At 41.9% G+C, this 14,712-nt stretch overlaps 1 protein-coding gene across 2 annotated transcripts in view; it reads left to right on the top strand.

Annotated features, from left to right (window-relative positions):
• Positions 1-14,712, top strand: part of MAPK12 (mitogen-activated protein kinase 12) — a 143,120-nt gene that overhangs the window by 58,948 nt on the left and 69,460 nt on the right. For both annotated transcript variants that reach the window (XM_077471066.1, XM_077471067.1), the window contains exon 4: positions 4,410-4,521. In XM_077471066.1, the coding sequence (XP_077327192.1) occupies positions 4,410-4,521 (112 nt within the window). The remainder of the gene's footprint in view (positions 1-4,409; positions 4,522-14,712) is intronic.

Raw genomic sequence — 14,712 nt, 5'->3', positions numbered from 1 at the left:
TTCGCAGAGTTGAAGCTGAGGGGATTCTGGTAATACTGGTTGCCCCAGATTGGCCTCGGTGTCCTTGGTACGCAGACCTGGTGCGTCTGGTGGCAGACGCTCCCTGGCGACTACTGTTGCGAGAGGACTTCCTATCTCAAGGTCCAATTCTCCATCCTGCTTTACCATCGCTGGTAATGGCATGGCTTTTGAGAGCCAGGTGTTGAGGAACCGGGGGCTGTCGGACTCTGTGATTCCAACTATGTTGAGGGCACGGAAATCTTCTCGAAAGATATATACCATCGTACCTGGAAGGCCTACATCTCCTTTGCCATATCCAGGATCCTGCTATTTCTCCAGCAAGGAGTTGACCAGAGATTGGCATTAAGCACCATCAAAGGACAAATTTCAGCCTTGGCTGTCTTTTTGTTTCAACGACCCCTAGCATCGCACTCATTAGTGAGTACCTTTTTGTCCAGGGGGGTACGACACGTAGTCCCTCCGGTGCGTCCACCGTTATCCCTGGGATTTGAACCTGGTGTTGGCGCTTCAAGGACCGCCATTTGAAAATATCAGGCAGAGTCCCGTGTTTCTTTCCCAGAAAGTGGTCTTCCTAGTGGCCATCACATCGGCCAGGAGGGTTTCGGAACTGGCGGCCTTGTCCTGCAAGTCGCCCTATCTGGTTATTCACAGGGATAAGATGGTGCTGTGTTCGCAACCGTCCTTTCTACCGAAAGTGGTCTCGGCTTTTCATATCAATGAGGACATTGTATTACCTTCTGTGTTCTAAGCCGAAGCACCCTAAGGAGGTGGCCCTTCACACTCTAGATGTGGTTAGGGCTCTGAAGGTGTGTTTGTCTGCCACGGCTCCCTTTCAGAAGTCCTACTCGCTGTTTGTTTCGGTGGCTGGTCCAAAGAAAGGCATGGCGGTCTCTTCGCCCCCACCATTTTCAGGTGGATAAGACAGATTGTAGTACAAGCCTACGCCTTGAAGGGGCAGGTGCCCCCCTTTCCGGTCACGGGCCCACTCCACAAGGGCAATAGGAACGTCTTGGGCTTTCCGACACCAAGCGTCTGTCGCTCAGGTGTGTAAAGCAGCGACTTGGTCGTCTGTCCATACGTTTTCCAAGTTCTACAAGGTAGACGTCAGTGGATTGGCTGATGCCTGTTTTGTCCGCAAAGTTTTGCAGGCAGCCGTGTAGTTGCAATTGACTATGCAATTTATGTTTTTTCCTGTGTGTGTGTGTTTTTTTTTTTTTTTAATTAAAAACGCAGTACTGTTACGTAATGCACTGTTTGCATTACTTCCGCATTCGCTGCGGTCTTGGGGATCACTCCTGTTGAGGGTACCCTGTTGTGCGTGGTGGTTTTTTCACGCATTGCTGTTTTTTTGTGTGGGTATAGTCTCACTAGTTCCCACTTGCCATGGTGGATGAAGTTTTATGCTGTTTTTTTTCCCACCCCTCGTTTTAGCACTGCTTGGGGACGTCCCATTTTGTTAGAGAGGAGCTGTGTTGGTCGCTGAATATAAGAGAAAATAGGATTTTTTTTTTTTGTACTCGCCGTAAAATCCTTTTCTCTGTAATTCACCGAACTACACAGCACCCCACCCCTCCTTTTTTCTCTTTACGTTATACTGCTTGTTGACGTACTGAGGCTGCTAGTGCAGAGTGTGGGGAATGTAGCCTGAGGGACCGCCCCCCTGGGCGGAACTAAGAGTTCTGAAGTGTTGTATTACAACTTTGCCTAGTTTCTCCTAGTGATGAGGCTAACAACCAATTTTGTTACAGAGAGGAGCTGTGTCAGGCGGTGAATTACAGAGAAAAGGATTTTACGGTGAGTACAAAAAATCCTATTATTTCATGTGCTTTTTATACTCTGTAGCAGAGTGCACAGCGCTTATGTTGTGCACGTCTTTAATGTGTTCTATACTCAGACATAATCCTGCTGCCTCTGCCAAATGTCAGAGCTTTAAATATACTGTAGCGTTTTATGCAAATTTTTAGTAAACTAAGTACCAAGTAGTAAGTACCAAGTTACCACACTCGCCAGTGAACCCCAGCTGTGCTGTCTTCACCGCTCGCCAGTGAACCCCAGCTGTGCTGTCTTCACCGCTCGCCAGTGAACCCCAGCTGTGCTGTCTTCAGTGCTCTGCAGTTAACCCCAGCTCTTCTAATTTTCTCTCTTGTCACCCCCTGCTATACTGCTCCCACTCTGTGCACATGTGGCATTGCTAGTTTCTCTTGCTCCATTCCCCAAGCTCTGCTGATCCTCTGCTACTCAGTCTTCTCTCACCGATCCCCATTTTAACTTCGGCTATAGCTTTACCCTGTGGCACACCACGTGTGCCATCTGCTAATTGCTCCAATCTCGACCCTGCTCACCTATCTGCTGCTTCATACTGCACACCAGATGTGATGTCTGCACCAGACACTCCCAGAATATATACATGCGACTGCTGATGACGTCTTTCCATTTTGCTTGTTGGTTTACCATTGCATCCCGGGATATCTCATATCCTGGTATATCTCAAACCTGCAATTCCTACAAAACAAAGTTAAGCCAAAGCTGAATAAAAGCCTCTCAAAAGCTGCAGGTGCTATAAGCACATTTTTTCATAGGCTTCTAAGGAGGTTTTGTAGATGAAGCACGAAGAAAGCGACATGGGGTATCATTTTTGAAGCAAAGCAAACAGTACTCTAAGTTACCATTTTATTTAGTGACAGGTGCTTTGATTGGCTTCAGAGTGCTAGCATGTCCAATGTCACATTTTGAAGCAAGTGTAAACCAGCCCATAGACCCCTGATGCCTCCTGTGCCCTTTACTGCAATTAATGAAGCACTGATTGTGCTCCATTAGCTGCTTCCTTGGCCACAGCAGTTGTGGAATGAACCCAGAAATGACATAATGCACTTGTTTATCGCTAATCTCCCTCTATTCCACCTGCAGAAACTCACAAAGCAGGTTCTGGGCCCTCAGGTTGGATATTGTAGCCCAGAATACATGGTGGGGGTGAAATGGATAAGAACTACAAACTAGTTCAAGGTTATCTGCTGCTATTTCCAATTAAAAAGTATAAATGTGCATGCACATTAGAAGTAAACACTCTCTGAGATACGTTCAGCTCAGGCTACTTCTAACTTCTGCTTTATTCCTGGGCGGGTTTTATATTTTATACAGAAAGATACGTCATTGCTATGTCAGTCTAATAGGTACATCTTATTGGCTACAATACAAGAGAAATGAAGAAACTTGATGCTTGAAGTTTGGTTGAAGCTGGTTTTGTTATCTCAAATGCATTCTTCTAACGCGTGGGGTGTAGGGTGTAGACGCCATCTTTAAACTCCTAACAGAGCGTCAATCTGTATACTACATAAGTAAGGAACATGTATACACATAAGCAAATAGACATTTTCTGATTATCATTATGTACATTACATTCCTTAACAGTGGTAGTCAGTTGGGGGGGGGGGGGGGTATTTTTCAACATATGCGGAAGGGATCGGGCGAACCGTTGGCTTAATAAATTTAAACATGTTGGGAGTGTTTTTATAATCCCACTCTAACAGATGCTGTTTGTATACAGTGCTGGTGGAAAAGTGTTCAAATATATTATATTTAGCGTGTATAGGCTCAAGTTACCATATTATGTTTGTTTTTACATCAAAGTCTCCTTTTAAAACTCTTTAACATTGAATAGCTATATGCAATTAGTTATGTTTGTTCCCTGAACAGGCACTTTATAAGGCAATGTGCATCTTGTTTCCTTGCATTAAACATCAGTAAGCACTTTGATCAGGCGGATCTATTGACCTTACATTTCTTCTAAGCACACCACCCACACACTCTCTAGCACAGCAAGCTTTTATTATATTAGGTTATCTAGTACATTTTTGATGTACAATAAGAGCTGTTAATTCCAGATTGTGGGTCTGGTTTAAAGAAGAGTTACTGCTCCCTAAACGAACCCTGTAGTTCAGAATTTACCTTGGCAGGATGAATCGCTCACTCTTTTATTAAGTGTTTTTTTGTTTTGCATTGTAGATAACCCGCAGGTGAGTTGTTTCACTACAGTACTGCAGCAGAAAGTGACATTTCTCTTGTAGCAGTGGGAGGTACACAATGGAGAAAGATGATGCTGAAACTTCACAACAGGAATCTTTTCCCTGGAATCTGAGATTTAAAAAGCCAGTGGGGAATTTCACCCACTTGATCTCACACATAGCTAAAATACTAGAATTTGGTGAACTGGACATCAAACCAGTAATGATCTGCGAGAAACGATTGGAAATATTAAGTGACCATATTCCTTTTGGAGTAAATGGCAAGCTGTAATTTGCTAGAAATATACTGTACTCCTATTTTATTTTCTCCAGAAATGGATACCAGTTTCACATTTTTATAATTCTATTCTTCTTTTGTTCTTGCAGTTATCTAGTTATGCCTTTTATGGGCACAGATTTGGGCAAGATAATGAAGCATGAGAAATTATCAGAAGATCGAATCCAGTTTCTTGTATACCAGATCCTGAGAGGTCTTAAGGTTGGTATTTTTTCAGTCTTGAAAAAAATGAGTCCGCTGTGGCACAAAATTTAAAGTTGCACCTACTAAGGAATAGATATATGTTCCTCTATGTATATGCACTGTTTTGTAATGCATATTACTGGAGGGAATAAGATGATGTGTAATTGTGCAGGCAGGAAGAAGATGCTAAGGCATTGGTATGGAAAGGGACTGCTGCAGAGGTTGCTTCTCGATACAGGTATTAGGTTAAGGTTGGAAAAGGGGAAGGATCAGGTGACTGTGCAGGCACCAGATGAGGCTGTAATAGGAGCAGAGTGTTGGTGCAAAATTCAGTTAAAGTAAGAGCATATGTGGAAACTTTTAAAATCCCTTGTTCTGCAGCTATTGCCTGAAACTGTGAGCCTAGGTGGTCTTTTTTTTCTTTTTTTTTTTTAAGCTGCAATAAGGAATGAAGCTAAGGGCCGCAATCTAAAACAATACCTCAGCCACATACATGTTATTTGTAATAGATAAATATATATATTTTTTTTACTACTTTTTATACTGGCCATTGACACAGATTTATAACACCAAGAACGTACATTTAAACAATTGTAACATGTTTTTGTTAGACAGCATGTCCCTAAAGTGTTACCATCCCCATAACAGTACAATCAGTCTGTATATGCAGTAAAGCATGCTTGTTATACTCTCTATGAAACCTAAGGGGTTAATCCTGCACATTGTGTAAAAAGGCTGTTTTATCCTGTCGTCTATGATCCTCCCCTTTTTCAACAGTCCCCAATCCATCTCCTGATAGAACAAAGCCTTGGAGTCACTCTGCACACTCTGCTCTGCTCTGTATTCTGTGTGTTGCTACAGAGTGTCATTTTAGTTTTTTGAGAGGGTGCGTGTGATCAGCACTGTCCAGATAGAGGGTCAGGAGTCATGCAGTCTCATAGGAAAGTCTGAAGAGAATTCACTCTTCCTACAAGCTTTAACCAAATGCTAATAGAAGTCATAAGACTGCTATCGGGAAGTGGTTAAAACCTTCCGGGGCTCAAGTGGTTAAAGAGGTAATAAATTCAAACACAAAAATGTAATATATTGCAGCTTGCCATTCATTAGCTGGGGTGGCTGCATTGGTTTTCTTTCCTAAGGTTTTTTTCACCTGGTGATCTAGCCATTAACACACCTCCTGTATTAGTGTTCCCACTCTAGATGCACCCAATTATGAAAGACTTACTCTAAATGAAGCCCTCCAGATGCTTCTATCTTCACCTGTTCTTCCTTCCAGGTTCAGGGACTCCAGCCGCCTGACTGGATGAGCCACGATGTCGCAATGAGTCTGAGTCACAGCACACAAATCTGAAGGAACGGCACGCTTAGGCCTTTCAGAGTGCATGTGATGGCGACGTCACGACTACTGCTTGCTAGACTATCTTCTAAACTGTGCGCGTTTAGGAGATATTAATTTTACCTACAGGTAAGCTTTATTATAAGTACCTGTAGGTGCAAATAAAGTGTTTACTACCACTTGCTTGAGGTTTAATTCTTACCTCAAATGAGAATACACTTGTGTTCTGTGTCCTCCAGTGAAGCTTGAACCTTCTTCCGTGTCCCCTCTGTTCTGACTGAGCTCATACCAATGAGGCTACCGTCATGCCTTCCATGCTTGTTCCACCGCTGTACCGCTGGAGACTTCATTTTCATAAAGGAAGACCACAGTGGATTCCTCCGTGAAGTACATGCCACCAAATGATGTATATTCTTCAGAATTGTGGGTGTCTGACTGTTAGTCATATCTATATGGTGACTCCAGAAATGAATTTTGATATCCCAACTATGATCTTGACACATCTTTGGTCCACAATGTAAACTGAATGATTATACCCTGCGATGTGGTATAGGGAACTGATTAATAATGGATTTGTCACCAGGAGTTATTGTGGAGCAGTACAAAAGTTTGATTAGCACATTTTTTATTCTTTTTTTACCTCACGGACATTCATCTCGTAAATCGCGATCTGTACATTCGTATAGTTGCCACACAAAGCATCTGCGTCTTTTGTATCAGGCAAACCTGTATGGTTTGTAAAGCCAGCATTGTTTTTTTTTTTTATAGAATGGTTAAGATCTTTTGGATAGTTTTACAATCCCGCTCTTCTGTATGTAGCGGAAAGATAGAAGCAAAGGACAGAATGTTTCACACTGACTTGTATAGCTTGTTACCTAGGAAACCTTCCTACTGCAGTCCTTTCTACACTAAATCCTGCAGTACTTCAGTGCTTGTCATCATACGTGACATTGTTAGAACAGATTCTGTAAAATCTATCTTCTTTTTTTGCCTTGCAGTGTGGTATTTTTTTGCTTGTTTGTGCATTTGAATGCTTTGCGCTGCGCTAAAAAAAGGTGCATATGACATACCCTTTTCAACCCTGAGCAAATGCAACCTGATGTGCTGGTGTGAACTGTATTCATAAGAAACAATTATTTTTTGCTTGCCATTCATTGGGAAGGTGCTCATAAATGCACCTCAGTGCACGTGCCTGGTGTGGCTATACCCTTAGTTACATGAGGTAGCCCCAATGACATTACAAAACTTCTTTTTTTTTTTTTTTTCTTTTTTTTTTTTTTTTTTATTGATGCTTCACATAGAGAAGTAACAGTGTTTATTTTTTTTTTTTTTTTTTTTAGGAATCGTACTTTTCTCAGTGAATGCAGCATTGGTTAGATGCTGTGTCTGTCCCCTGGCGTCTCTGCACTGAGAAGCGAGAGAGCGAACACCGCCAATCGCTCAGTTCTCACAGCTCCCTGAGGAGAGAGCTGTAAATTGGCTGTGCTCTGCTCCCTCCTCGCATATTGGAGTGCAGAGCTGTGGCGAGGGTGGGGTGGCTGGCTCAGGTTCTCAGCAGCTCGCTGAGAGGCTGATTTGGGTTTCAATCCAGGCACCTGGGGGATCCAGACTTTGTCGTGATAACACGGTGCCTTGACTGACTCCTGTGACGTCAGCAGAGAGCGGACTGAAAGCTAAAGGGGTTGTAAAGGTACATTTTTTTATTTTCTACATGGGTTCCTTTAAGCTAGTGCATTGTTGGTTCACTTATCTTTTCCTTCGATTTCCCTTCTAAATGTTTTTTTTTCTTTGTTTTCTTTGTCTGAATTTCTCACTTCCTGTTCCTCCTCAGTAAGCTGTTCTTTTACAAAGGTTTTTATTGCAAATGAAGTATAACAAAAGTGTACAAAAATAAAAATTACTGGTTACAGTAGACATCAGACAGCATCATTGATATAAAAAATAACAAAACAAAAAAGACCCGACATCAAAACGTTGGCTATAGTAAGCTGTGTACATAATGCTCATGAAGAGGAAATGAAAATCCTAAACGATTCTGAAGGACTTAATCATCGACAAGAAATAGTCTCTGTGGACAAAGCGTATGAAAACAAAAAGAAACAAAAAAAAAGAAAAAAGAAGTACACATCGTAAAATAAGATAATTAAGAAGTGCAATATAGCCCGTCGGGTTCGGATATTTCAGTCCACCATAACCATCAGAATTGACTTGGCTCCGTCTCAGCCAAAGTCTTCTAGAGAAAAAAAAAAGACTAAGGCAGAAAAGAAGAGGTAAATGAAAGTAGGAAACAGAGAGAGAGCAGACAGAGTAAAAAGAAAAGAACAGAGGAGGGGAGGAGGAGTCCATTCCACTAAAGGGAGCGGGGGGTGCACACGGAGACCCTAGATAGACAAAAGTTGGTTGTTGAATCTGGAAGGTTGGACAGAGGATATCCAGGGCCCCCAGGTTCTGAGAAACTGGTCATGGGTATCGAAAGCCAAGGAGGTAAGTTTTTCATTTATCATGATGTCGTTCATACGGTTTTTAACTGCCTCGAAGCTGAGTGCAGGCGTTTTCCAAGACTTAGCAATGATCAATTTTGTTGCATTAAAAAGGTGTTGGGCTAGTTGACGCTCTGGGCGGAGAAGTTCCGGGATAGGTTTACATAACAGAGTTGCATAAGGGTCTCTTCTCAGGTTGGTATGGAACATATTTCGTAACAGGGCGTATACCCGAACCCACAATCTGCAGGCTCTAGGGCAGGTCCACCAAATGTGGGCCATGGACCCTGGTACCGGGCAGCCCCTAAAACAATTAGGAGAATGTGAAGGAATGAATCTTGCCACCCTCTCAGGCGTGTAGTACCACCTATAAAAGACCTTATATGCATTTTCTAATATGAGAACATTCCTGGAACTTTTCATGAGATTTGTGGTCATAATCTGCCAATCTGCCGGGTCCCCTCAGTAAGCTGTTCAGTAAGCTGTTCTGGCTGACTAACCACCAGCTCAGATAATGGTGAGAAGTTTACTGAGGAGAAACAGGAAGTGAGATATTCAGACAAAGCAAAAAAAACATTTAGAAGGGAAATCAAAGGAAAAGGTAAGTGAACCAACAATGCACTAGCTTAAAGGAAACTATGTAGAAAATAAAAAAATTACCTTTACAACCCCTTAACTGCACTCCTGTGATCCATGGGAGAACTCCAGCCAAATAGGCTTTGGCTGGACTTTCCCTTTAACCCCTTCCCACTACCACCTCCCGACCCTTTAAGAAGTTCTAAATGCTAAGAGGTAGAGGCATCCATTCCAACCATGTGATTGGCTGTCACATGAGTAGAAAGCTCTCAAGTAGGAGCTTTCCAGTACCCACCAGTAACTGTGCTAGGAGCACGAAGGGCTATGCAGAAGACAAATCCAGAGGGGGGGGGGGGGGGGGAAGCAGGGGACAACCAGATTTAGACAAATATGGGCAACCAACAGATGACCCTACACCTCACAAAGGAAGCGCAGAAAGGCCTAAAATGCAACCCCTCACTGAGACATCCAAGGGAGCCAAACATTATCAAATTTCTGGGAACACCCTTGGTTAATGAAAGTCAATTTATAGAAAGGTTGAATGGCATTAAAGGGGTTTTGTGTTTGTCCTTTAAAAAAAAAAAAAAAAACATGTTATACTTGCCTGCTCTGTGCAAGGGTTTTGCACAGAGTGGCCCGATCCTCCTTTTCTGGGGTCCCCTGGCGGTTCTCCTGGCTCTGTCTCTTCATGGGTGCCCCCGCGGAGAGCCGCTTTCCATTGGGGCACTCGTGCGGGCTTGCTCCTGAGTCCTGCTGCTGCGTCCATTGACACGACTTCTGTATCACTAATAGCAACGGAAGCCAATGGTTCTTGCTGCTATCAATCTATCCAATGAGAACCCGAGATGACGGCTGGAGCTGCTAGGCTCATCCTTGACTCTTGAACGATCGGGTTCAGGTAGGAAAGGCTCTGGGGGGCTGCTGCAGCAAAGATTTTTTTTACCTTAATGCATAGAATTGAGACTTTACAACTGCTTTAATCTTGGCTTCTCAGGATGAGATTGCAGGGAGAACAGTGGAAGACCACTTACACATCACAGAAATTTTTACATTTGGGACACATGCAAGCCCATTTGTCGAGAGGCTGCATATATGTGTACAGTGGGCGGGAAGAGGTTAAAGCCCAATTCTAGCAAAAAATGGAATGTAAATAGTACATTCTACATCAGTTGCCTTATTCCTCAGTCTTGATTCCAAACTCCTCTTCCTAAGCCATCCTGCAGTGTAATGGATCAGTCACAGTTTCCTCTATGAGCAAGCCAATATCCTGCCCTGGGGACCATGCTTCCCTGCTTGTTATCATCTTGGGCTCTGGTCTCCTCCCCTCCTCGTGAGTTCTGCTGCCTCTAGAGCCTATGAAAAGGGGTCTTGGCCAATGAAAGAGTCCAATAGATGTCCACATCATGCAAGCAAAAAATGAAACTGCTTTTGTAGTTTATGGTCTGGAAAGAATTTGATTAGTAAGCTCACGATCTTTGTGTGTGTGTGTCTTGAACAAAATAAAATATTTTCTGTATAGAACGTGATCTTATCCTGGCCACTTCACACATAATCAGTCACGGTTTCCCTGACATGCAGGGAACAGCCATATATTTTTCTGCCTCATTTACATTACACGAACAACCTTATTTCTGGGGTGGTATTTCTCCCCTTTAACACAAGGGGAATTAAAATTGACTTGAGTGGGATGACAGAACATGCAATAATGTGAAATCGTAGCAAGACTAGAAAATCATTTCAGTGCATCGCTGATTTTTTATTTTTTTTTGCACGTTTGAAGTGCTAGAGTGTTAAAGGAAACTGATAACCATCAAGGCAGAACTTTACTACTTATATTTCCAAATTAGCAATAAAAAGATAAGTGAATTCTAGTTCTTCTTTAATACATATTTCAAATGTAAAAATCAGGACATCCAGAATAATTTATTAATCCCAAAGAGGAGTTATTAGGGGGGCAAGCAGCACCGATGCTTCACAGTTGCAGCCCCAGAACTTAACCCCCACATTGCCAAAAGATCACTGCTGTTGGGAGTATCTGACACCAGAGGAGGGAAGATTTTTATAGTAAGCAGCAGCTAGTAGGACATGGGGGACTTTAAAGAAAAAAAAAAAGAATGTCGGCTCTTTTGTTTACAGTCTGCTGTCAGTGGGGAATCCCGCTGACAGAAGAATACCGCTTCACTTCTAGAAACGGTGAATGTAATTTTTTTTTTTTTTTTTTTTTTTTGTGAATTTCAAAGTTTGAGGAACGCAATGAGCTATTTTACCCCGATCTTAAATTGGTAGATAACAACATTTCATGGTTTGAGTCCATGATCACAATGTACAAATATATTAAAAAGGTGACTATTGGTGATATATTGTAAGGTCCCTGAGCAACAGCCACGATTTGAAATTGGACAAAAAAGTTTGTTAAATGTGTAAGGGGTTCTTTTTAATGTTGGAGCAGTGAAAATGTAGACCTCCCTTCCCAGTTGGTGGTATCAGCTGAAAGCATTGATGGATTCAAAACACTTTTAGATCTCTTCCCTAGTGACCATAATGTACAAGGGAATGGGAATTCATAGAGATTCACACATGCGCGCACACACAGATACTAGTAGAACTGGACAGACTTTTATTTTTAAACCTTAACTATGTAAAATAAAAGTAAAGCACCTGTTAGGGTGGCCATGCACAGAGCGAATTGTTGCAGGAAAGAAATTAGTTTGGTTCCCTCATCAACACACAGTGGTGATGCAGGTATCCCTCCTGCTGGGCCCTTGACTGTGCTTATCGTTAGCGGCACTGGATATATTAGCCACTAGCAATAATCTGAAGAGAATACGGCAGGCTGGTTGTACCCAAGTTGATCGATCAACTTGGTACATTCAGCCCGCCCATTAACAGTTTGAATCTCGGACGGTCCTGCTGAACCGACCAAGATTTGAGCCATGTATGGCCAGCCTTAAAGTTTCTCTGCAGTTTGTTCTTTGGTTTTTAACAGCTGAATTGCACTTGGCCTTTTAAAGGGTGCCTGTTAAAAAGGGTGGTTACCTTTTTTTATCCTTTATTGTGTTTTTAATGCTGGCCATATACTGGGTAGTTTTCCAGCAATTTCAACTAGCTTTCTATTGTAAAAGCAATGCAAGGCAACCCACCAGCATTTGGATTACATTTTGATATTTACTGTATGTGGTAGATATATTTTTAGGTTGCCTTTTATCCATTTGTTTTTTTATTTATTGATTTTTGCAATCAAAAAATTTTAGTTTTTTTGCGTTTTAAGCCAGCACTTAAAGAGGCTGTTTATGGCCAGAATAAGTCCATTGTCGCCAAGAAATTTCTCATTGATTTCCCAAAACATTGTCAGGTCGCCAATGCATAACATTTATCCACATTAAACCTCATTTACCATTGTATTGTTATGCCCTTTGCTATTTTCGTGTTCTCTCATAAATGAGAATAAAAAAAAAGTTTTTTTTTTAGCAATTAGGAACAGTTTTGGAGAAAAAATGATCATTTGCGATTTATTATATATTTTAAAAGTTTGAGAATCTGGCAAATGCAAAAGATCCAAATCAATCAATGTGTTTAAATACCCAAAGTGAAGTAAAAGTTGTTAGAAGTTGAATTTGCACACTGCAGAATAATGTTGACTCTGGTAGGAAAAGTTTGAAATAGCATTATTCATGAAGAGGTTATTGCAGGAAGAAGATGGTACCTAGGTAGCATGGCTCAGAAGGCTTGTGTGAAGGGCTGAGGCTGGCTGTGGAAATAAAGTGATGAATTGGAATTTTGACTATTATGAGAAGAGTAAATGTGTGTAAATACAAAAATATTTTACCACAGTCTTCAAATTGTGAGCATTTTATTAATGTGTCTATATACATATATATATATACAATTATCTGTGCCCTAGATCAGCGGACCCCAACCTATTTGGCACGGGGGAAGAAAATTATGCCAAGGCCCAGGGAACCAATGTGCTTTTCACGGGCAATTTGTCAAGGGAATGGCTGGTGTTGGCCCTTCAGTCATCATGGCACCATAGTTGATATGGTGTCAGGATAATCTATTACATTGTAAAATTAAATGAAATTGTTTTAATTGCCATAATGCAGAATCAGTGGGAGCCCTGAGCGTGTCAGTTGCCACCGTCACTTGCCACCAGATGCGGATTGTCACGTGCCACATCACCTGCCTTCAGATGCAGCTTGTCACTTGCTATGGCCCCTGGACGACGTAAGTTATTACGAAACGCGTAGGGCGGTGCGACGTGTCGACGTCACCCCAGTCGCGTTCGTTCGGTACATACCAGGAAGGACGGGTTGGTTTTCTGTGGCGTGTGTCCGGCCGGGGCACGCTTCTGTTCGAGCCTGTTTTTAAACTCTTTCATGTAAGTGCATACGTTTATTGATTGTGAATTAAACTCGTTGGTTTTACACTATCTGGAGCCTATGTTTTTCCCTATATGACACTACGCTGAGCTGGGAGTGATATATGGAGTAACAGCTATAGTCCCACTGTGTGGAAGATCTGGGATCGCTTAAGGGGAAAAGCTACCTGGATATCCATTTAATTATATTCTGCTTGTGGTGACCCTCTGTAACGGGGGGTTGCTTGGAGCTGGTAAGGAGCCAATTTATTTGTCTGGTGACGGGAAAGAGCACATCACACTTCTGGAGAGGAAATTTAATTTGTGTGCTTCAAATCAAGTTATTCACATGAAGATTTTCTCACTGGTGTTTGATTAATCATATGGACACTTTGCATTAATAATTTGTTATACAATTATATGGACATTATATAGAGTTAATTTCCATTATCATTTTTTTATTTTTTGTTTCTCATCTTATGCATTTCTCAATTTTTGGGGTGTGTTTAATTTCAGGTGTATATTTTTTGTTTTTGGCTATTTTTTCATTTTTTATATGTTTTTTATTTACCACATTAATGACACTTAATTGTGTTTCACTTTAAATCTAATTTTGCACATTTATGCATATATATTTGAATGCACTATTTCTGAGGTGACTTTAGAGGTATAATTTTTGAAGTCTTTCTTTCTTTTGTTTAGTGTGTGTGTGTGTATATGTGTATGTATATGTGTATGTATATGTGTATGTATATGTATATATATATATATATATATATATATATATATATATAATCTCTATATATCTCATTCATTTTGGGATTCTGAGGTTAGCGCAGTTCTTTTTTTTTTCCTTCTGTTTATTTGTGTATTTTTGGTATACATCAGAATTGCAGCTTCCGACCAGTGCTGTTTCTATTCCGTAGCGCAGTTTTTTTCCCTCCTTTTTTCCTCACTTGCTATGTTGCCTGCCACCAGATGCAGCTTGATCCTTGCCACGTCTCCCCTCACCAGCTTGTCATGTCACCTTCCTTCAGTTGCAGCTTTTCACTTGCCACCTCAACTGCCACCAGATGTGGGTTGTCACTTGCCACGTTGCCTGCCACTAGATACAGCTTGTCACATCTCCTTCCTTCAGTTGCAGCTGGTCACTTGCCACATCGCCTGCCACCAGATGTGAGTTGTCGCTTGCCACGTTGCCTGCCACTAGATACAGCTTGTCACATCTCCTTCCTTCAGTTGCAGCTGGTCACTTGCCACATCGCCTGGCACCAGATGTGGGTTGTCACTTGCCACGTTGCCTGCCACCAGATGCAGCTTGTCACGTCTCCTTCCTTCAGATGCAGCTTGTCACGTCTCCTTCCTTCAGATGCAGCTGGTCACGTGCCACGTCGCCTGCCACCAGATGTGGAGTGTCACTATTCTGCCACCAGAAAATACTAGCTACATCTTGTCACTTT

This window comes from Lithobates pipiens, unplaced genomic scaffold (assembly GCF_037356315.1).
Source record: "Lithobates pipiens isolate NorthernLeopardFrog02 unplaced genomic scaffold, aLitPip1_a1.2 Scaffold_8, whole genome shotgun sequence".
NCBI classification, from domain to species: Eukaryota; Metazoa; Chordata; class Amphibia; order Anura; family Ranidae; genus Lithobates; species Lithobates pipiens.
Note: the sequence above shows the minus strand (reverse complement) of the source record. Positions and strands in the feature narration are given on the sequence as shown.